The sequence below is a fragment of the Ursus americanus genome, chromosome 13, assembly GCF_024610735.1.
Source record: "Ursus americanus isolate L20-20 chromosome 13, mUrsAme1.1.p, whole genome shotgun sequence".
NCBI classification, from domain to species: domain Eukaryota; kingdom Metazoa; phylum Chordata; class Mammalia; order Carnivora; family Ursidae; genus Ursus; species Ursus americanus.
The window spans coordinates 69,684,779-69,709,031 of NC_142139.1; the positions used below are offsets into that span (position 1 = coordinate 69,684,779).

The 24,253-nt window shown below is 50.8% G+C and overlaps 1 protein-coding gene across 4 annotated transcripts in view; it reads left to right on the forward strand.

Moving 5' to 3' along the window:
* Positions 1-24,253, forward strand: part of PEBP4 (phosphatidylethanolamine binding protein 4) — a 244,906-nt gene that overhangs the window by 51,460 nt on the left and 169,193 nt on the right. For all 4 annotated transcript variants that reach the window (XM_045774003.2, XM_087866624.1, XM_045774004.2 and 1 more), the window contains exon 3: positions 4,244-4,370. In XM_045774003.2, the coding sequence (XP_045629959.1) occupies positions 4,244-4,370 (127 nt within the window). The remainder of the gene's footprint in view (positions 1-4,243; positions 4,371-24,253) is intronic.

Below are 24,253 nucleotides of genomic sequence, written 5' to 3' on the forward strand. Positions count from 1 at the left end.
TCAGCTCAGGCTTCTCGCCTGGCCAAGAGAGCCCCCAGAGAGGCCGCCCCTCCCATGGTATTTAGAGTCTAAAAGGGAATTTTTAAAGTTAGGCCCTCATAGCTGAGGGCACGAATCTAGAAAAGAGGAATTTTATGTCTAGGGACAAGCGGTAGGAAAACACTGCTAAGAGAAAAGCTCTTCCAGAGTAGTACCTTACCTACCCCTGAGGTAAGCCTGAGTAGATCGACAAAAACTGAGATCAGAGCCTGGGTTCGGGGGCGCCTGGGTGGCCGTCAGTTGGGCGGCCGACTCTTGATTTCAGCCCAGGTCATGATCTCCGGCCGTGAGACTGAGCCCCATGTTGGGCTCCATGCCGGGCATGGAGCCTGCTTAACATTCTCTCTCTGTCTTAAAAAACAAAAGACAAAAAACAACTTAGGTTGAGTCTCAGCAGCGAAAGAACCGGTCATCTAACCCGCACGCTTTGGGTGAGTCCGCTCAACAGCCCTCTCCCGCCGCCTCTGCTGGAGGCCCCGAGCTGCCCCCCAAGCCCTCCGGGGGGTGTTGGAAGCTCCACCCCTTCAGAGGGCACGTCCCGTCTCAAGGCAGGGCCGCCTGTCTCACTCACGGCCCTCCTTCCAGTTCTGCCGCGGACAAAACAAGCTTTGTTTCTCTGCCTCCTGACAGCCCTTCAGATGCTGGGATGTCATGCTCTGCCCTCACCCACAGCTCTTCTAAGCTGGGCGTCCTCCTCCATCCTCTGTTCTTCCCTGGGAGCCTGGCTTCTGGGCCCCACTTCTGGAAGTGTCGGTTGGAGACAGACCCATTGCTCTTTCCCAAGGCTGGCGCCCCACACTTGGTCCCTGAGAACCGTGCAGGGGAGGCTGGGGTGCCCACCGAGCCCCCTCAGACCTCCGTGGGCCTTCCTGTCATCCTCGCTTTCAGGCCACTGCAATTCTGGGCCCTTTGCACAGGGACACCCAGGGAGCAGTTTGCCTCAGATCCGCTTCTTACAATGTTGAAGGGACTTCAGCGACAGTCCTGTCAGACAGAAGCCCAGAGAAACGCAGCGACTCCCCGGGGAGGCCGTGGGGCGCAGGGGGAGTCAGACAGACCACTGGGATAGTTCTCCGCGGCCGCACAAATGCATTCAAATGGAGCGGCCGCTCACCTTTGTCGCGTCCCGTTTTCTCGGGGCGGGGTTCAGCGGGGCAGCTCCGGCTCGGGGCCTCTCAGGAGGTCGCCCTAAAGCTGCGGCCTCATCTGAAGGGGTGGACTGGCCGGGCTGGGGTGCTCGGCTCCCGAGCTCGCTGGCGTAGCTGTTGACAGGCCTTGGTCCCCTGCCTGCCACATGGCCTGTGTGTGGGGCCATTCACAACATGGCAGGTGCTTCCCCTGGAGCCAGGCTCTGAGGGGGAGCGTGTGTGAGAGGAGCCCCAGTCTTCTTGCAGCATAATCTTGGAAGTGACATCCTTCTCCTTTCGAAGCGAGTCGCTGAATCGAGCCCCCACTCAAGGGGAGGGTCACACTCAGCTGGGAGAACCAGGGGGCAGGGATCACTGGGGGCATCAGGGACACTGTCCGCCACACCCACGTCCCGTGCCCTCCGTTCACCAACAACGAGACCCTGCGTTAGTTGCCGCCCTTTCCTTGGGTGTCTGTTTACTCATTTGGGAGAGGCTGCTTTGAGGTACTGTCGTATGGGAGGAAGTAATATGTTTGTGATGCCCCGGACCCACTCCCTTTCCCCGGCCCCCATGCAGTGTGAGATGGAGACCGAGCTGGGACCAGAGCCCCCTGCCCTCCCCTCCGCGCTCCCAGGGCCTTGTGCTCCCGGAAGTGCCCCAGCTCTGGGGCTGGAGACAGAACATGCCCCGTGTGACGTACCCCTCGAGCAGGAAGGCAGTGCGAAAAGAAGGCAGAGGTTCGAAAGCGTGTTCGTGCTAAATTCAATGTTCTATTCATTCATCTCAGGCTTGTCCAGATCTGTTTTTAGGCTGATTGGATCATCTGTTTTAATCAATGACACACTTGATCACTGCTATTAATCAACTTTGTGCGGCTCACAAATCAAATAGATTTGCCTTCTGTGTCCTGACCCAAGCCTTTGGTAAAACTGCGAACAGGACGGAGGCCCACACATGCCCCCCCAGCCCTGCCTGCTGTGTGAAGCAACAGGGGCTTTTCCGACACCGGGCTGGCAGTGCCCCACGGTGTGACCAGGGCTGGGGGCACGGACCCAATCCCTGGTCTCCTGGCACCTACCTTTCCAGGGCGCACTCAGTGGCTTGAGGCCCGCTCAGAGAGCATCGACGTGCTGCTTTTGCTTAACTGTTCTAACATTTGCAGCAATTCTACCAGGATAAAAAGAGGAGACCCATTTGTTCCCTGGGGAAGGCCCCTCTGGTCAGACTCTTCGTCTCCGCACAGGTCATGATCTCAGGGTTGGGAGATGGAGCCCCATGTCGGGCTCTGAGCGGACTGTGGAACCTGCTTAGGATTCTCTCTTCCCCTCTCCCCCTACCCCTCCCGCCACATGGGTATGCTCTCTCCTTCTTTCACTCTCTCTCAAAAAAATTTTTGAAAAATGTTGCTGTGAGGAAAAATGAAAACCCATCCCTAAAACTTGTTCAAATGCCATCCAAAGCATGGCATCCAAAAGGAATTACTGTAACCTCACCAAGAGGTAAGAGAAACAAGTGAGCAGAGCAAACCGGAAGCTGAGCTAACCGGCCCGAGGCTCCTCAGGGGTGCTGGCCCGCAGAAGCGCCCGTTATCTGCTGGATGTGGTAGGCTCCGGCTGCCAGCACCCCAGGTGGGACCTCAGGAGCCACCGGAAGGGTGGGACGGGAGGGGAATGTGAGGCTCCCCACCAGGAGGCTGTCCTTGCCTTTCTCCCAGATCCAGAACTTGGGAGCTCCCCCTCCAGATCTGTTCCCTCACTATCTCTTCACTGGGTCTCCTCCAGGCATCACCCCAGCAAGGGAATCGTGGCCAGCTCTGAGTGACCACTGGCAGACGGAGCTGCTCAGCCACGCTGGGCTTTTCAGCAAAGGCTAAGAATCCACCCCTTCTCTGTCAGTGAATCATCTTTTTTTTTTTTTAAGATTTTATTTATTTATTCGACAGAGATAGAGACAGCCAGCGAGAGAGGGAACACAAGCAGGGGGAGTGGGAGAGGAAGAAGCAAGTTCATAGCGGAGGAGCCTGATGTGGGGCTCGATCCCATAACGCCGGGATCACGCCCTGAGCCGAAGGCAGACGCTTAACCGCTGTGCCACCCAGGCGCCCCATGTCAGTGAATCATCTTAACCAAATGTACCCTACAGAGACCCTGGGTCTTGGTGATAAAAAATGACAGAGGGACAGAGAGGAAGGGCAAGTTAAAAAAAAAAAAAAGTTGGCACAATGATTTTTTTTTAAATATCTATTTGACAGCCTGGTTTACATCCCTGAGTTTTGGTTACAGGTGAGCCCTTAAGGCTAACCTTGGTGGAGTTATGAGAGCAGCCCTCCCGCTGAAATAGATTCTCGGAGCATTCGTGCTGTTTAGGTCTTTGCAGGAAAAAAGCAGACAAACGGATTCATACTACTGTCTCAGTGATCACATAGTTTACACCCCAGGAGACATTTGCATTTTGAAAGCGCAGGGACTGGTAGGTCGAGAGCCTAGGTTATTGGGCAACGCTTGACCCAAAGGTGGGGGCTATGGAGTTACCCGTGAGGATTGCAGACACGGAGAGGATCTGGATTGTTTAGGGTTGACAGATGCCTGTCTCCGTGAAGAAGGCTGTGCTCATTTGCTAACCCTTTCTTCATTTAAAGAGAACGTTCTTGGAAAGCAAGTGTAAATATTGCTCTTGTAAACCCGATCCTACTTTAAAGACACTGACCAGATTTGCCTCAGTATGTGCGTTCTTTCTGAGAAGCAGATACAGGTGACGGTTAACACCTTCTGACTCCTGATGACACGCTGGTTCTGTCGTAAACACTGACTGCCTTCTTTACTCCTCACGCCAACACTATAAGGAGGTACTGTCAGTGTCCCCAGTTTACAGGTGAACAAACTGAGGCACCAAGAGGTCAAGTAACTCTTAAACCACACTGGTCACACCAGTTAGGTGCCACGACTACTTCATAGCAGGCCTAGGATTTGATTGCACTCGACTCCACGTTCCCAACGGTGCTAGACTGAAGCATGTGAGCTCTCCAGGCTCTCCCCCAGAACTGACGTGGGCTGACCATCTCCCTCTCTCCATAGGGGCCTTGAAGTTTTCTACCCAGAGCTGGGGAACGTTGGCTGCATGTTTGTTCCTGACTGCAACAACTACAGACAAAAGATCACTCACTGGGCTGAGCCCATAGTCAAGTTCCCTGGGGCCTTGGAGGTAAGTGAGCAAGCCTGGCCTGGAGGAGGAGGGCCACGGGTCTTGGTTTCCCTCTGAGCTTGTTCTTCTGGGCGACTTGAAGCCGTGTGCAGGGCCATCTGGGATGGGTCTGGGGGTCCCAGGTGACGGATGCCACAAGCATGTGCCCTTCTGAGAACAGCCCCATGGCTTTGGAGGAGGTTGGGCTGTGATGGGGGTTTGCAGACGGAGAGCTTTAGTGGGTCTCGGGCTGCTCTGCGGGGACTTTGCCTGCTCCCAGAGTACGTGGAACTCCTCGGTGTACGTGGAGACCAGCTTGTGTGCTTTGGAGACGGCAGAGAGAAGGAGGAGAGAAGGAGTCCTTTCTCAAGGTGCAAGGTGGCTGGGCTTTCAGAATGAGCTTCTCAATGCGGAGGAGCTAGTCTGTAATGGGCAGTGCGTCTCACGTAGGCTAAACAAGCAGAGGGGAGCATCCTGACTCCGTCATTGCAATACGAAACACATCTCAACGTTTGCTCACACATGTCTGAAATAGAAAACTGAAGCATTTTTAGGAATTGGAAAAAACGATTCTTTCTACTGGGAAATGCTAGTACTATCTTGTTCTGGAAGCTTCCTGGAGTTTGGGGATGTAGTAAGGCTGGGGGAGGGCCATGGAAGTGGGACTGTGGCTGCTGCTTCCAGCGGCCAGGCCAGGTCCGGGGGCACTGCTCTAGTGTTCCGGTCTCTGTTTCTTTCTTCCTTGACTCCTGGGTCACACTGAGCCCCCGAAGTGTCAGCAGTGGAGGGTGACTCTCGCTTCATCTGCGGTATTTTACTAGGAGGTGCCCAGGTCAACCTACATACAAGGACTGTGATGTGGCCAGGAATCAGGCCACAAATGAGTGGAGACAGAAGGGCCACGGTCAGGATGTGACCCCTTGCACACCACGCACACAGCCTTCTGGTCCCCTCCGTGTGCCACAGCAGGGAGAGGCCACTGCGGGCTCTTCCCCTCTGTCCGTCTGCCCTGGGGACTGTCAGTGCTGCTGTTGATCAGGCCTGATGGCGGTCAGGACAAACACAACAAAACAGCAAGTTCTGGGGTGGGGGGTCCTCAGATGTAGAGGGTAGATTTTTCTCTCTTTCTGGAACTGTTCACCCTCAACCCTCCCAAGCCTCACACACATGACCATGCATGCACATGCATGTGCACACATGCACCTGTCAGTCTCCTCCCTGGGGACACTTGGCCGGGGTCACACTGGTGGACATGTGGGAGAAACAGACGAAACATAGGCCACTAAGATTCTAACACTTGGATCAGGATGGGGAGGGCTGCAGAAGCGGGGCAGGAGCCCAGTCCTTTAGGGAAGAGAGAGTGCTGCTCCTGGGACAAGTTGCTCGACTTCGCCATTAATTCACTTGTCCTTGGCTCTGCCACTGAAGGAGTAATGAGGTTGAACCAAAATACTTTCGCAGCCCAGTGACTGTCCCAGAAGGGATTCTCAAAGGTCTCCACTCTGTGTGATATTATAGCAGATGTCCACTAGATGGCAGTGCAGACTTTTCTGAGTACCTGGTGTACTTGGTTTGAAGCAAGGTGGGAAGTGTGCATTTGATTCCGCTTGGTTCACACGCATTGTCCTGGGGTATAGGCGTGGAATGCAGCGAAGACATCACCCCCACCAGGTCATGAAATTTCCCACCCTGTCTCAGTCTAGAGGCGGGATGAGGGAGAAAACCTGGAGACTTATGAGGGACACAGAGCTGTGGTTAAGAAAGCCCTGAAGGGTAGAGATTTCACAGAGAAAAAATTGGAAACAAAGGAGGAAAAAGTAATATTCTACTACTATAGAAGTTGACTTTTTTTTTTTTTTTGGAAATTTAACCAATGTTTGACAAGGCAGATTCAGTTAGAGTTCCGGAAAAACACCATTAATTGAGACTTTATACTGGATACTATTTATGTGTCATTTCATTTAAAGTTTTCATCAGGTCTGCAAGTGAAGTATTTCTTTAGTTGAGACTGTTAGTAGCAAGTGACAAAAGCCAGTTCCAACTGGCTTATGCCAAAGAGGGAAGAAATTGTTGGTTCACAAACTGAAACTCCAGGGATAGCTTCAGGCATGGCTGGATCCAGGTGCCCAACAACGCCACCAGAAATCTATTTTTCCCTGTTCTCTACTTTATCTTATGCTGGTTTTATGTCTGGAGAGACTCTTTCCTTGTGGTGGCAAAGACAACCCCATCAGCTTCAGATTTGTGTTATCAGTTTATCAATCCCCATGGGAATAGATTGATGCTTTTCAACCATTAAAAACCCCAAGATTTGTCCTGCTTAGATCACATGCCTATCCTTGAACTAATGACCCTGGGTAGCCCCAGAAGAGAATGGTTCCTCCAAAGGAGAATCAAGATGCTAGTTATCAGAAGGGGAGAAAGATATTGGGTCAGAAAAACGAGAGAAATTCCTGTGGAAGGAATTAATCAGAGCAAGTCCAGAGCTGGAAAGTGGCAGAGCCAGGGTTTAAACCCTGCCCAACTCCAAAGGCTTGAGCACTGGCCCACTGGCAATGGCCCTCAGGGCAGACATCAGGATGCTGGTACTACTGACGAGGGCTTGCTGAATGGAAGCTTTCCTGGGACAGAAAGCAGTGATTGCTAAGGAGGGTGGTGGTGAAGAGGAGACAGGACAATGGGAAGGGCCAAGGACAGTGGGAGATGAGAGGATGGGTAGAGCTTTCCTGAAGGGGTAGAGGGAGCAAGCACCTCTAGAGAGAGAGCAACTGGTAAAGTTGGAGAGGAAGTGGATGCTATCTGGGAATAGGGTCTCTCAAAAGTGCAGGCAGGGGAGCCCTTAGTGACAGAGAAGAGGATGGAGAGTGTTCCCTCTGGGCCTAGGGCCTGATGAGAAAGGGCAAGCAGGTAGCAACCAGCTATGTGGGGACAATGCCTTGTCTCAAAGGTGATTAAAGCAATGCCACCAAAGCAGCAGCTGCCAGGGGGCATGCCTTGGGAAGCTCCCTCTCCCCCTGTCACCAAGCAAGCCCCAAGGCCCTGGAAGGAGGGGTGCAGTGGACTGGGACAGTGCCTCTGTGCCTCCCAGAGGTCTTCCTGCCTGCACACTGTTGCTCAGGCCACTTCCCACATCTGGACCCTGCATTCTGGGACACTCTGACCACAGCAAAATGCTTCTTCTAAGAAGCCTTCCGTGACTGCCTCCCTCTTGGCCCTCTCTTCATCCCTGGCTGGTCTCTTCTTTGAGCTTTTTAAATGTCCCTATCCACCAGACCTAGCATTTACTTCCTCTGGCTTGTATTGTGGTGGCTTATTTCTATCTCCCAGAGCCTTGGCCAGTGTATAAGCTCTAAGAAAGTAAGACCACCCACAGCCCCTTACCAGCACTGCAGACCCCACGTTGGCTGACCAGGTGAGTGAGTAGAGAATGAATGAATGGACACCTCCTGCAGTGTGAACTGTGAGATGTGTGAGTCCCATGGTTTGCCTTTTAAGCTGCTGGGTGTCTAGGTAAGCCTGGTGGACCCCAAAGCCAGCGCTAGTCTCTCCTCCACCCAGCGTGGGTGGGGGCTTGTGGCTAGGAAGGGGAAAGCCTGGAGACAAGTCCAGCGGGTTTCCCAAAAGGCAAAGTCGTGCAGGGAGATGTGGATGGTCCCTGCGCCAACAGCCCTGAGAGCTGAGAGAGGTGTCGAAATAAGAAGAAGCTTTCTCCCTGGGTGCTTTGACAAACATTAAGAGGCAAACGTCTTAAAATGCATCCCTTCTCAAGACGATGCAAACTGAAAGGCCCCTGAGAAGCTTCTTGACGGAGGCTTATTCTTCACCTTGAATTTAACCAGCTGGAATCCTTTTGAAGTGAAGAAATTGCCTTTAAGTGGGGGAATGTACATTGCATTAGAGAGAAGTAACAAGGAGTCCTGCTGTCCCTTGGGTTTCCAGGCAGGCTCTGCTCCTTTCTCCTTCCCAGAAAGCAGGAGACTCTGAGCATCCTCGTCCTGGCTGGGGTGGGCAGAGCCCCACGCCACCCTGGGCCTGCAGTGTCTGTGTTGCTGCCTTCTGGGGGCCACCTCCTTGCCTTCACGGGCCCAGAGCAGGGACACAAGTCAGGACATAGATGGCAGCGTCACAGACTCTCTGTGCTGAAAGAGACCTGGGAGCTAACTAGTCCGCCTCCCATCCTTCTCTTTACACACAGAACAGAAAAATCAGGGCTGCTGCGATCACAAAATGATTAGTAGAGGCGGGACATAGGGCTCCTGACAGCCAGAGTAAGGCTGGTTAGAGCAGCCCCAGATGGACGGGGCAGATTCGCTCATCCGGGGCCAGAAGGGGCAGAAGAGGAGCATGAATTCATGCAGGGGGCAGCCAAGTGCATTTGTTCCAAGGGCAGCAGCCAGGCACGACTTAGTGTTAGGCATATGAAGCGATTCACTTAACACATATTTATTGAACACACAGACACCATGTTAGTGCCTTGAGATCAAAAACAAAAGGCGCCACCACGGAGCTCCCAAACTAGGTGGGGAGGCAGACAGGTGGCTGGCAAATGCAGGGTCGTGTGGTGTCAGTGCTGTGATAGAGGAGCTGCAGGTACCACGAGGACGGGGCAAGGCAGCCAAGCTGAGTGGCAGTCAGGGGAGGCCTCCAAGAGGAGGTGACCGGAGCTGACCTGTGGACGGTGAATAGGCAAAGCATGAAGGGGGGCCCCAGGAGGGGCTGGTGAATGCGATCAGGTTAGCGAATCAGGAAGGTCACCATGGCAGTGCAGGTGGAAGAATGGAAGAAAGAGGAGGTTGGAGGCAGGGAGGGCACCCTGCTGAAGCACTCAATCTAGGTGAGGGCATAAGCCGTGGCATGGACTTTGAGAGGTATAAGGAAGTGACATCCATAGGCCTTGGTGACCGGAGGAACCGGGATAGTGGCAGAGAGAGGGTTGGTATGACTCTTGGGTTTTTGTGACACAGGTAAGGGTGAAGCTGAGGATATAGCCTGTCCTCTAAAACAAGACGCTTTGGAGAGTGAAGGGACATGCGGTCGATGATGATCAGCATGGCAGGGGTGATAGGACACTGTCCCATTACTACGGCTTCCTGCAGGGGACACAAGAGAACTAGATGTACAGGGACAAAGGCCAGTGGCAGCGACTCTGCAGACGCTGAATCTGAGGACCCTATGTACGCCTGGAGGCAGGTGCCCCATGAGTCTGCTGAGAAGAGCAGGCAGGGCTGGAGGCCTAGATTTGGGTCCTCAGTGTCAGGGGGTGGAAAGTGGAAGCTTTGAGGTGGCGGGACTCACTCGGGGGGGGAGGATACAGAGTGGTCACCTGCAGCTGGCCGGAAGAGGTCAGACAGGCATGGGAAAAAGTGTACCAACCTAACCCAGCCGGCCGTCGGCAAGCCCTGTCAGGGAGAGAGGAGTGAATGCGAAGAGGACACGGCGGGGCGGGCACACAGACCGGAAGTGTGCAGGGAGACAAGGGGCACCTGAGCTATTGAAATGCTGGCAGGAAAGAGCCAGTGATAAAGGCAATGCCCCTTGCAGCAGAAATTGGAGCTAACAGGCCCATTGGGGAAGTTCACATCTGAGAAGAACCACGGGGGTGGTAGAGGTCAAACAAAGGGCAAGAGATTTCCAAGTTCCTCAGAGGTCAAGGGTGGGACCTGCAGAAGAAGTTTCCAGAGGCCCCAGGCCTGGGCACGGGGGTGAGCAGGAAGAGGAGGGAGAGGCAGGTGTGCTCATGGTGCCAGAGGTGGTCACCCAGGTCACCAGGTGAGGGGTCTCCCAGACTGCCAGACCTGTGAGCCGGAGCGCAGGCAATAGTGCCCCTCATACAGAGATAGGATGCTATCTGGAGGCTGGAAGGGCTTTGGGTGTGAATGTGAGAAAGTGCACTTTATGGGCATCCCAGACAGAGGTCAGAAAGGTGCAGGGCCAGAGAGGCAGGGATGGAATGGGATGGCCGCCAGGCTCAGACTTGGGGTAGGACAGGGGGGTGGGAGAAGCAGCTGCAGGGCCAGGTTGGGGAGAGCCATTAGATTTGGCAAATTCCCTGGCCCGACACCTGAGGATGGAGAGAGGAGTTCCAGAACGGGGGGCTGGGAGCAGATGGTAAATCCAGGACAGGGTGAGGGGTTCAGCGAGGCACCGAGTGGTAGCGGGAACTCATGACCTGCAACCCTAAGCCAGGGCCTGACCTGCGACACAGTCTTAGTAAATGTTATCCATTGTCATTGTAAGAGACAAGAAGGTAGTCTGAAGAGTACAAGGCGCAGAAGGATTTGGGCTTCTGGAGGGTTAGAGCGGCAATGCTCATCACCATTTCTAACCCTTGCAGCCAGATTTTGAGGTTGCAGAGAAACTTCTCATGTAGGATTTCACACGATCCTCCTCACAGTATTGGGATTGGGCTGAGTAGGGATTATCCCCATATTGCAGATGAAGGGCCCTCCCAAGGTCACACTTGCCAAAGCTGGAAAGCAGGAGAACCAGCCTTAGATCCCTTCCGGTCCACTCTCTTTCGGCTACGTAATTTTGCCTCTTGACTCCATCTGGATACTTGAAAACGGACGGGGTTGCAGATAGTTTCATACCTAAGCGTCTTTGCTGCCAACATTTTTGCTGCACAGCTAATTGGCTATCAGGCAATTTTGCTGCAAACGCTAAAAACATGAAAAATAAAAGAGGGACATTCATTAAAAATGACATAATGAAACATGAAGAACGAATAACAAAATTAAAAAGACTTTATTGTGAAATATAAAATATTTGAATGTATTAAAAATGCATAGTGCAGATTCATGACGTCTCTACACATACTGATTTTGTGGATTGTACCTAGGTTCTTGTCTTCAAAGTGGTATCATACATTTTTTTTCTTGTTGATTGGTCTCCTTTTTCAGCCTCACGCTTTTTCTCTTTTCACTAAAATTTCTCCTTCATTAAGAGAGGTATCGTTTCCCAAATACGAGGATGCACATCCGGAGCTGAGCTTTGTATGACGAGGTGACAGCCTTCTACACTGCTGTTTCCTTATGGCCTCTGGTCCCATGTCCACTGATGGATGTTCCAAACTTCTATGAGAAATGTGGGTTGAAAACTCTGCGTCACTGTATGGACGGCTACGAGGGCTAAGATTACATAGGATAAAATGCAGCAGTAAAACCAAACGGTCAAAAACTGTCTGCCCGTGACTTTTCATCTTTTACGGCAAAGCTGCCTTACGGCCGATTACTTCTGCGGCCAAGATGGGTGCCGCCGAGATGCTCACGGCGGAGGAGGCGGGAGCGGCCCCCGTGTCCGCGCTGGACTCGGGGGCCCTTTCCCGCGTCGGCTGGCTGGGGCAGCTCGGAGGCCTCCTGTCTGCCACTCCGCCGGTCACTGTTGCGCGAGCCGGGGACACAAGCGAACACGAGCCCCGGCCCTGCCTGCCAGCCGCAGTGCCTCGTGAAGGTAAGAACCGGCATGGCTGTCGCTGTAGAAAGAATGACCTCGGAAGTGCTTGTGCCTCTGGGGTTTTGCTCCTGGGCGGCTTCATTAGGAAGCTTCTTGGCCTTGATCTTTATTTCCAGGCCTCTTTCTCCTCCCACCCACCTTTCCTGTCGTTACACTCACTGCTCCAGGGTTTGCAAAACCTCTGGTCAGACCCGAGCCTGACCTTCCCGGAGCTTGTTAATCAAGCCGCCTGTCCCCGTCCACAGCGGTGCTCCTCCAAGCTCAGGCAAACAGGGTGTTTGCTCGGTGGTTGGGCAGATGATGTTGGCTGAAAGCTTCCAGTCAAGTGTGGGGAAACAGGTTCCAGATGTTTTTCAGATCAAATAATGTTTCTTTGAAAAAAAAAAAAACTGTGTGGGCCGCTCCTCGGAGGGGGCATGTGGGATCTGAAAGGAGAGTTCACTGGGTTTGTATCCTGGTTTTAAAAAAAAAGGTCATTCAGCAAGTGTCTGTGTGGGGCACTTCGTGTGTGTGGGATCTGTTCAGAGCCGACGGTCAGGGGGTGTGAGCAGAGGTTTCGTGGATTTCAAAATAGCTGCCCGGCCCTTGTGGGAGCCATTTGGAGAGACGAATACTTGAATTTTGAATGTACAGTAGCTTGTTGCCTGTTCTCACTGGAAAGAAAAGATGGTGTGGCCTGAAGAGCAGTGCAGAGAAGGGTTTTGAGGCTGTTTGAATGAGTGATGATGTTATTTGTTAACCCTTGCAGTCTTGGGGTGGGGTTGGGGTGGGGGAGAAGGAGGTGAAGGGCCCTCCACTGGGTGGAGCAGCTGGCAGGACGCAGTTCCATCTCACTGTCTTACCAGTGTACCCTCAACGCCGGCCAGCACATTGTTCTGTGTTAGATCCCATCTGGCCCTAACTGCAGCCATGTGGGCCAGGCGGAGCAGACTCTGTTCTACAGACGAGGAAACAGCAGCTCATGGGAAATTATCTGTTTAGGTTTTCATAGACTTTATTTTTTAGAGAAGTTTTAGGTTCACAGAAAAATTGAGTGGCAAGTACAGAGATTTCCTATGTGCCCCTTGACCCCCACACAGGCATCCTACACTATGAACATCCCCCACCGGAGTGGTACATTTGTTACAGTTGGTGAACCTACACTGACACGTCGTTATCACCTACAGTGCCTAGTTTACCAAACGGTTCCTTCTTGGTGTTGTACATTGTATAGGTTTGGACAGATGTATATGACATGTATCCATCATTATAGTATCAGACAGAGTAGTTTTGCTGTTCTAAAAATCCTCTGTGCTCCGCCTACTCATCCCCCAACTTCTGGCAACTACTGATCTTTCTGCTCTCTACATAGATTTTGCCTTTTCCAGAATGTCATAGTTGGAATCCTACTGTATATAGCTTTTTTGGATTAATAGCATAGACTACCACCCGGGCCTCCTGACTCCAGTGCCAGCACCTTCTTCACCACACAAGGGTTTGGCAACATTGCCCATCCTGGCCCAAGACAGTGGCCAGTCATCCTGTGGCTTAGCTCCCTTTTTTGGGAATTGTGCTTCCCTCAACTGGAGGTTTCTGCTAAGTCTTTGGAGTGGGCAGGATCCACTCACTCCTGCACCTGCTGTCAGCCTGGGCGTTCCCACCATTTTGTTTCTTGTCTGTCTCTCCAACTAGAATGTAAACTCCCTGAGGGCAGAGTCCTTTGTATGCTTGGAGACAGCAAGAAATAGACAGTTTTTGTGCAATGAGATCTGTGCTATGATAGGGAGCTAAGGGCAGGATGCTGGCAGGGGAGAGCAGGTATCTCTTGGTAACAAGATTCTAAGCGTTCCAGTTTTTAAAGCACTTTCCCTTATCATGACAGTTCTTATCTCTGATCAGTCCCGAGAGATGGGCCAGGCAGGTGTCTCTGCCTTCCCTAAGGATCCTTGGCCCAGGGATGGCCAGAAAAGGCAGACGCTCAGCCTCAGAGCCCAGACCCCATTTGGGCCTCCTCACAGCCTTGTGGACGTTAGCTTGCCCTAATGCACCGATGTGTTAAGTGGAGTGATGAAGCCCGGGCTCGAATCCCTGCCTCCTCTACTGTGCTCTTCTTTCCTGCACCTCCTACATCCCTGTCGTCCCCAAGCATTTACTACGTGGCCACACTTACTATTTTCTACGTGGTCGGGTTCTGTGCTAAGTGCCCCATGAGGTATGATTACCTTCATTTTCCAGGCCAGGAAACTGAGGCACAGAAAAATTTCAAAGCTCACGAGTGACAGAATCAGGATTTGAACCCAGGTCTGTATGGATTCATCCCCCTGAGAGTAGAAGGCAACCTGCAGTGGGCCCCAAATGACCTGAGCTGTTTCCAACTGCCGCCTCAGCCATCCAGCTCCAGGTCCAGGGAAGAAGCCAGCCCCTAAGGCAAGCAGGGGAGGAATAAGTAGGAGAGTTCCTCTTGTTCCATTACCTCCCTTTACAAATGGGCCTCACAGTATCAAATAACTCAGCAAAGTGAGAGATAAGGGTGGGACATGGGGGCATGCAGGGGTGTGCACAAATCAGAGACCCTTGGTTTCTTCCCCATCTCTAGGTCTGTACTGCTAACCTAAGGGAGAACCAGGGTAAGCCAGCAGACATTCTAATTTCCATGTTTGAGTTCTTTCCATTGCAATTGGGAGGGCAGAGCGCCCATGCCCATGGCCTAGAGTGCTAGAACTACCCTGGGCAGAGGCAGACAAGGCCTAGAGGGGATGAGAAGGGAAGAGGGCCAGGCCAGTGGCTCCTAGGCGTGGTTCTCCAGGCCCTGAATGTGGGAAGGCGTAGATAGCCTCCTGCTGTCTCCTGGGGCTGCAATTGCAAGAGTGAACACCAGAGGGAGATAGGTGACTGTCGTCCTGCTCCAGGCAAGGCGAGCCCACATAACTGGCCAGGAAGGCATTGCCCAAGCTGGGCAGACAGTGGAGACCTACCCAATAATGGAGAAACAGAGGGTCCTGGATTTGGATTGAGTGTGCACGCCTCTTCACCCCTTGCCCCATCTCTCCCTTTGCCAGTTGGTTGTAGACATGCCCTTTACTCAAATACAAATATCCTTGGACTGGAATTCCTTAAACCAGGGGTCACTAATTGGAAAAGCCCTCAGGAGCCAGGCCCTAATTAGGTGGGTGAAATGCACAGTTGGAAGGAAAGCAGGGCCAGGCAGACCCGCTTGCTCTGAGAATCCTCTCACATCCCACCTGGCATTAAAAGGACTTTTACAGTTGTGCTAGTTGTCCTCTGCTCATCCCCAGTTTTCCCTGACCTGCAGAAACTATTCAACCTTCTGAGGATGCCTGGTCCAGTGGGAGTGAGAACCGCTGGGTGTCAGAGCTACTCCCTTAGTTTAGAGAGCACTCGGAGCCTGCGGGGTTCGTAAGAGGAGCAGCCAGGCTGGGCTTTGCGCAGACCTTGTCTTACATCCTAGCTCTGTTGCTCATAACTCTGTGACCTTGGATCTTCTCACTAAGATTCCTTTTCCTCACCTTAAAACAGGTATAATATCCATTTCTGGGTTAGACCCAGTGGTCATTTCTCAATCGTAATCCTTCTGGTCTGCCCAGCATCATTTGACCCAGTTGGTCACTTCCTCCTCCTAGATACCCCTGCCTCCCACACTCTCTGGATTTGCCTACACCTTCTATGGTTCTTCACTTCTCAGTCTCCTTTGCTGGCAGCTGCTCCCCTCCCCAACCTCTTGGTATAGGATATCCCAGGCCTCAGTGTTTGGTCTTCTCATCTTTTTCTACACTTTCTCCCTTATTGTCTCATCCAAGGTCATGACTTTGAAGTTTTCTCTGTGATGTCCTAGTCACATGGCCACTGGGGTATCTCACAGACCCCTCAAATGCAACATGTCCACCCCCAAGTGCCCACTCTCCGCAAACCTGCTCCATCTGCTGTATTTGCCATCTCAGCAAAGAACAACCCCGGCCTTCCAGCTTTGTTGCCTAAACATATTGGAGTCATCAATAACTGCTCTTGCTCTCCCATTATACATCCAGTCCACCAGGAAACCCTCTTGGCTTTGCTTCCAGAATATATCCAGAAGCTGAGCACTTCTCCTCTCCTCCACTGTTAACACCCTGGCCAGGGCCAGCACCCTCTCTACCTGGGTTATTACAATAACCACCTAACTTGTCTCCCGGCCACCGTGTCTGCTCCAAACCCCCAGCGTATTCTCGATACAGCAGCCAGGATGAGCCTTGAAATCTGCAAGTCACATCAGTTTACTCCTCTGCTCAAAATCCCTCCATTTCTCCCCCGATTCACCTGAGTAAGAGCCACAGTGCTCCCAATGGCTTACAGAACCCTAGAACCTGGCCCACTTCACATCTCTGACCTCAGTTCCTACCATTTTTTGCCTTGTTCACCTGGCCTCCTTTTTTGTTTCTTGCCCACACCACGCATGCCTTGGGCCCTTTCTCCTTATATCTCTGTGGCACACATCCTCACCTTCTTCAGATCTCTGCTCCAAGGTCATCTTCTCAAGGAGGCCTTCCCATCTCCAGCCCTGATACTCCTGAGCCCCCTAATCCCTCCCCACTTCTTTCTATCATATTTATACCTTCTAACCTATGTACAATATCTTCATTTTTCTTGTTTGTTCATTTGTTTTGTCTACTCTCACCCCCCACCCCACAGCTAGGATGTAAGCTTCTTGAGGGCAAGAATCTTTGGTTTATTCACTAGTCTATCCCACGTACCAGAGGAGTTTCTGTCACATGGTAGGCACTTAATATTTGTTGAATAAAAGTTATTGGATAAAGATTATGAGAGATCATGTATTTATAGCCTTCAGTGCTGACACAGGGAGCATTCAGTAAATGGTGGTGATTCTAATCTTCTCTCGCGTCCAGGTGACTAGTGCAGCCTGCAACATGACAGCCGAGGCAGGGTGACGGCTGGAGGACATGGGATTCAAGATAGAGGGTTGTACGGGTTTTTTTTTAGGGGTTTAAGGAGAGAAAATGGGGGTGGGGAGATAGAAGGGAAATATTTTATGCCTGGTTAAAAAGGAATAGATCTACAAGGCTAGACCCAGGGGTCTGCAGATAGTAGACACTCAGTAAACCTGTGGGATGAATAAACAAACCCCTTGGCTTGTCAGTACAAGTAGAGTTGACTTTGGAAACTGAGCAAAGACACTCAGTAAAAAGTTTTGGGGGCTGGACTGAAATAGTGATGACAGAAGGCAGTGATCGCCTGAGGCTGGACAGAGGGGGCAGCCTGCAGCAACCTCTTCCCGGGTGCTGGCTGGAGGTAGTCACCCTGTGCTCAGGAGGCCACATCCCACCTGGTACTTATCGCCTCTCAAGCCCTTGGGGGACTGGACAAAAGAGACCGTCCACATCTCTGGGAAGCTGAAGTCCCAGGCTCCTCCTTCCCTCAGGGTCTCTTCATGAGAACTTGGTATTCGAGGATACCCAATACCAGCAGAACTGCCTCTGGATTCGTCTTGCAAATAGAGTGATAGTTAATTTCAGGTTTGGAATCCAATCCCCTGATTTTTAACGTGCTAAGACTGGAGCTGCTCACCAGCTCTCCATACATCTGGCACTCCCCATCTCGGATGGGAAACAGAGCCACGTGAGGTGCACCTTTTCCAGTGTGTAATCGCAGAGCAGCTATTCATTTCTTCCATTCACTAGCAAAAACCCGGGGCCCCGTGGAAAGCTGCCTGCCAGGCTGAGCGCTCCTGGAAGGCAGGAGCGGCAGACAGGTCAATTCCTGCATCTCCCTGGCAACCATCTCTGACCTGACTCCAGACTTAGGACTGTTGGATGAGCAAATTCAGACCCCACCTCTATGTGAAATCCAAGGGAGTTAGAGCAGTCAATGTTAAAACAAGCCACACAACCATGAAATAGCTGGAAAAGCAGCATACAGGTGAATATTTCTCTGGTCGCAGGGCGGAGAAGGTCTGTCTAAGCATAAAAATCAAAGGACAAAATCATAAAGGAAAAGAAGGATGGATGTGAGTTACAACAATATTTGAAACTTCTACACTTTAGAAATGCCGTAAACAAAATAAAAATCCAGTGACAAACTGAGAGAACATATGTGCCACAAATATGGCAAAGGATTATTATCTTTATGCATAAGGAGCTCTTATAAATCAATAAGGAAAAGATGAATACCCCAAAGAACTAGAGGGCAAAGGATATATAGGTGATTCCAGAAACAGGAAAATTCATTAAAAATGGAGGGGCGGGGAATGCTTCAATGAAAGGAAAATGTAATTTCTACAAGTAGTACAGACTTCGTTTAAAACCAACCAAATTTGCAGTTTGAGCTTTTTGTTGTTGTTGTTGGGTTTTTTTTTTTTTCTTTTTTGAAGAAGAATATACGTTACAGGCAGAAGTACAAATTGCTTCAACCTTTCCAGAGGGTGATTTGATAATGCGTATTAAAATCATTAGCATGTTCATTGTGTTTGAACAGTAATTTTAGTTCTACGAATTTATTCTAATCTGATTACTTAATCAGATACATACACACGAATTTATGTAAAAGGCTGTTCATTGTAGTATTATTTAAAATAGCAAAAGAAAAAAAGAAAACCAAGTAAATGTTCAACAATAGATTGGTTAAGTAGAATACGTTCTATCCATATGAAAACGTACCACTAGCCATTAAACATCATGTTCGCAAAGAATATTTAAGGCTATCAGGAAGTCTTACAATATATTTTTAAATGGAAAAAACCAAATGATAAAACAGTAATTTCACTACAGTCTCAATTTTCAAAAATTATATCTTTTTATGCATGAAAAAAAACCCTAGACGAATGGAGAATACATCAAAATGTTGACATTGGATCACCTCGAGTGGTGGGATTAAGGGTGATTTTTATTTTCTCCTTTACACTTGTCTGTAATTTCCATATGTTCTCCAATGAACATGTATTACTTTAATAATAAGAAAAAAATGCTATTTGGGGAGAAAAAGAGTGAATGCTAAGAGGAAAAGCTTTAGCTACCCAAATGGTCTGAGTGCTGGTTGCTGTGGAAACTGTAACTTTGAATTGCCCAACTTTTTGTGAATTACTTCCCTGCTCTGCAGGGTTAGTGCTGGGGCTGGATTCAGTGTTATTCGGGTGTGGGCATGTTGCCAGGGGGGTGGTAAAAGTGGAGGGGCCCTGCCCCAGGCAAAGGTCCCCAAGGAGGGTCCTGGGTTTCATTCTGTCACCCTCTTCCCTTCCAGGTGTCCTGCACAAGCTGCCCTGTGTGCCCACGGGGTGGGGAGCCCGCGAAAAGCCCCCTGCTTCCCTTCATAGGGCTCCCCAGTGCCTCTGTCGAGTATTTGGTTGTTCTCATGAATCAGCCTTGCCCTGCTCCCAGCCTGGTATCTAAAGATGGGGTCCCAGCAGTGGTGTGGGGAGATAGGGCAAGTGGCTTTCTTTTCCTTTTTGTGTTAATGATAAAGATGGGGATGTGACCGAGTCCCAGGGACATTTGCCCTAAGTGTAGCCTTTAATAAAAATCCCAATCTTGGCTTGAGCCTTGACCACTTGCCATCTTGCCTTCCTTCTTTTGGCCACCTGGCAAGCAATTCCTGCACTGAAGGGAAGACAGGGATGAAGCACTAGCCCCAGGGCCTTTCAGGAAGCTGAGAGGCTGGGTACCCTGAGTGCAAAGTCACTTTCATATGCCTATTCTCGGAATGAATGTCTCGCTGCCATTTGTGAATCCTGTTCCGAGCTCTAGGGTGTGGAGAACTGGTTGATTTATAGATCGAGGCAGCCACAAGTTGGAATTTTAAAAAGCAATGTGTCCTTTGAGCAGGAGCCCGGGCTGGGGGCTTTGCAGGCTGTCGCTTTGTCCCAGGGACCAGATGGAACTTGTTTTTCTGTTCACTTGGGGGTTTAACCCTTCGTGCACTCCCTCCCCTACAGCCCCATTCAGGAGTCGCTGCCTTTGAGGCCAGGAGTCAGCCATAAGGGAGAATCCACGTATGTGAGCCTCAGTGATATTTATTGAAAATGCCTCATCTTTTCAATCCCGTCTCTGCCGGATCATTTTGTTTTATTTAGCATTCACTGGCATGTGCCAGGCACTGTTTTAAGCACTTTAGAAATATTAACCCATTTACTCTTCACAACCATTATTATCCCTGTTTTACAGGTAAGTATACTGAGGCACAGATAGGTTAAGCTACTTGCCTAGAGTCACACAGTTGGCGGGTGATGAGGCCAGGATTTGAAGCCCAGCTGCTTGGTTCTCAAATCTGTGTATTTAATTACAAAATCATGGCTGCCTCTCAGCAGGTAAATGAATTCTGTTCTTAACAATTCAGAGCTTCTGAGGGTGATTCTCTCCACTTAAACTATGGGAGCATAGGGACCATCAGAGTGATATGTCCCAGGGGTTTGTGCCTGAAATATCACTGCCATCCTGGGTGTGTCTGACCTGTTACCCCCGTGTTGCCTTCAGGCACATCAGGCTGCAAAACCCCTATTTCTAAGGTCTGGGCAATGTAACAAGCAAAGTTCAGGGTTCGATGCCCACCTCCACTCCACCCACAGCACGTGCCAAACTAGTGCTACCCGGTGGAAGCGCGGGTCGCTGAGTTTGGATCCTGTCTTCTACAGGGGAAACTTTATGTCACATACATCTTCCCTCCAGCAGGGGTCCTGGGGCCGGCCTTTAGCAAACTCTCTTTCCCCTTTATGGAGCAGAGTGCATAAGGCTCTTTGAAACTTTAGGCACATTGGAACCCTAACACTTCCCAGGCAAAAGCTGTTCCCTACCCTAGGGAAGTCAGCATGGTTCTCTGTCCCCTTTCTACAGAGGCAGGATCTGGATGGAGTCCTGAGCTCGGCACTCACCAGGGCTTGGGGCTAGAAACAGCGTTGGGTGTCCAGGCTGTGTGGGGAGAGGCTGTAGCCTGGGGAGAAGCTAAGAAGACGTCAGACCCTAAACAAAGTAGGGTGGGGTTTGTCATCCTCACCAGGGTCACAGGAGCACGGGTTACACTGCCTCCTGCCGTGAGGTTACAGGGTGGGGGGCGGGCAGGGAACCTGTGATGGTCTATTAAGGAAGGATGTAGGGCTCCGAGTCCGGAAGTAGATTTTTGATAAAAATGGCAAACAATAATAGCACCTGTGAGAGGGAGCTGTTCTTTCTAAGCTCGTCTTCCAGACAATCACACCTTGCTCCTTGTACTCAGACTTCTTATTTTAATCATGTTCTGTATGGCTGTCTTTCTAAAATTGGTTACATATGACCCTGCCTTCCTCAACAGTCTAATGAACATAATTTAACCTCTGTTAAATGACTCCATGTCATCGTTGCAAACACCTGTCACAGAGCGTGCCCTGCTATGCACGGGCATTTCCTCTGTGTGTTGGCAGGAGCTGTTGAGAGTGTTCTAGCAGGGCCCGTCTGCGCACTCCTATGCAGCTAAGGCCAGGCCCCTCGTGGGCAGGGGGCACCTAGCCCTGAAGGGGAGGTTGCCTGTGGTTATCAATCATCTAGGACAGGAAATTAGAACTCCGCGGCTGCCTCAGTCACTCTGCAATGTTTTCGCCCCACAGTACTTCTAACACCAAACGTGTGGGTTTTTTCCACACCAACAACCAGTTCTCCATCTCCCCGCCAACGTGGAGTCCTGCATTTCAATTCAATCCTCACACTAACTCCCTAGACTTAGTATCAGACTCCACCAGTGAAGGGCTCAGTCTCAAAGACCATCCCCCACTTCAAACACCAGTCACAAGTATTGGGTGCCCAGAGTACCCACGCTTCTCTCTGACTTGGCTAAATAATCAGGAGTCCCCACTACACCCCCACTTTCAGGTTCCATAATTTGCTAGGACAGCTCACAGAACTTAGGAAAACAGTTTACTTACAATTACCAGTTTATTACAAAAGGATACAACTCAAGGAACAGCCAAATGGAAGAGATGCCCAGGGCAAATCATGAGGGAGGTTGCATGGAGCTGCCCTGCGCTTTCTGAGAGTACCACCCTGTCAGCACCTTGACATGCTCACCTACAGGGACGCTCTCCAGACCCATCATTTGGGGGTTTTCACAGAGGTTTCATTTACAAAGACGTGAATGATTAAATCATTGGCCACTGGTGATTAACTCAATCTCCAGCCCCCATGAAGGTCTGGGGTGGGACTGAAAGTTCCAACCCTCTAATCACGCCTTGGTCTTTCTGGGACCAGCCGCCATCTTAATGCTGTCTAGGGGCCCCCAACCACGGGTCATCCCATTAGCATACAAAAGACACACAACACTGGAGATTCCAAGAGTCCTCGCAGAGCTGGGTGCCAGGACAAAGACCAAATACATATCTCTCACTATGCCACGCTGGTGGTGGATGGTGTAGAGAGCTGGGGGGGGGGTGGTATTGCGGAGGACTTCAGCTACATGCAGGCAGGCTGGACCACAAGGGGACACATGCCTTTCCCAGGGGTCACCAGCTGCAGACTGACCGCACACACTCCCTGCATTTGTCAACTTCACAGCTGACAGCCTTGGCCCTGGGGCTGTGCTGCCTCATGGCAGGGGCCAGATCAGTGTTTATCGATTATGCAAATGATGAGCAAATGGCTATTTTGCACCTGGTTTCTTGTGGCTCTCTTCATCCGCTTGTCTTCTGCTGTCTTGGGGTCGTCGGTGAATACGGGATGTGCCTCTCATTTCACAGTGGTGCCAAGGATGAACGCCTCGGTCTGTCTGTGCTCTGCCCTGGCTGGAAAGGTGGAACAGGACAGGGGCTCGGACAGCGGTGAAGGGATCTTGGGGAACCGGAGTCCGAGCTGCTGGAGGCCCAACTGCTACGCCCAGCATGGAGCTTCTTTTCCTGCCTGGGAAATATACATGTTCTTTTCTTTTCACAGGGAGGGCTGAATTTTTTTTTTTTTAGGATCACTCGCAAGTGATAATCTGAGGGATCAAAGAAAATTGTGGGGTTATTTGCTTCTACATAAAACTGCCCAACACTGTTAAATTATTTCAAAAATTAATTTTCCTCCTGTCATCTGTCGCTTTTTGTTGCTGTTAAAGATCATTAGTAGCCGTATATCTCTTCTGATCTGTAGTAATATGGAAAAGCTGATAATCAAGTATGTCAGAATTATTTCTAAACTAAGAGTAGATAGACTCAAAATGAGGATGTGAGTCAAGCATCTGCATTTCAGCCTAGGAACCCTGTGATGTACGAGATGCCTTTGTGTGTAGTTTTCGGACGTGGGGATCAGAAAAGCAGCATAGGAGAGTTGTCACACGGGCTGTGGAGGTCTCAAAAGACAGATCTGTGTACAGATTCCAGTTCTGTATCTAACTAGCAGGTTCCTCAGCCTCTTAGCCTCACTTCCCTCATCGTGAACGTGAATAACAATATCTGCATAGAGAGGCTTAAAGGGGAAAATGTTCCTAAAGCAACCAGTCTGTGTGCAGAGAGCTTTTTCCACAATAGGTGCTCACTAAATGTCAGTTCTCACCTTCCCTCCTACCCTTTCGGATGCTCAGCTGCGTGCTAGACACTGGAGCCATGGGAGAAGTGACCCCCAGATTGGTCATTTCTGTTGGCTCTCATAGTTAGAGAGCCCGTTATATGTTTCAGATCCCTCATCCTTGTCTCAGCTGGGATCATGACCCTCAATGTGCAGATGAGAAAGCCGAAGCAAGAAGGGAAGGATCTTGTCCAAGGTCACACAGGCAGGTGGCGACAGAGGCCAAACTAGAAGCCGGGCCTCCTGCTTTCCCTGTGCCCTGCTCCTCCCGTTGCTACTCGCCTGGTAACCACAGGTGAGAAGGCTAACTCTTCACGTTCGGGCTTCCCTCCTGTGGCATGCCTGCCGCCCCAGGGTTGTTAGGTGGTTCAAGAAACAGACAACCCATGAAAGCTCTTTGAAAAATTAAGAGCGGTACGCACATGAATTCTGCCATTTTTCTGCAATATTTTAATCCCTTTCTAATACTACTAGGTAGATGAGATGGCCGACACTCCTCCTCCCTCCATCCCCAGCCCAGCAAGGGAAGAAGGAACAAGAACCAGAGCTGCTTTTCCCAGAGGCTGCTCAGCAGACACCATAGTAACAGGGTGAGTCGCAGGTGCCAGGAGCTCAGCATCGGGCCCTGACTTGCAGGGTGCATACCAAGAGCCTTCCAGAATGGAAAGCGAACAAACTTTTTTTTTTTTTTAACCACTTCCTCGTCCATGCTCTGGCTTTTCAGAATAAATGATTTGGAAGGCCCAGCTGCCTCCTGTAAGTACTTCAGGCTGCTCAGACTTAGGAACAGGCTCCGCACGCTCCCTGCCACCCCAGGGCCAGGGCTCCCAGAACAGCCGCAGGTTGGGGAACAACAAGGAAGGGGGAATGATGTCCAAATGCCTGGCAACCCCCGGCTCCCTGGGTCTGGGTAAAGCTTGCTCAGGGCAGCCTTCCCACCTCCAGAGAGCAGGGTGTGATAAC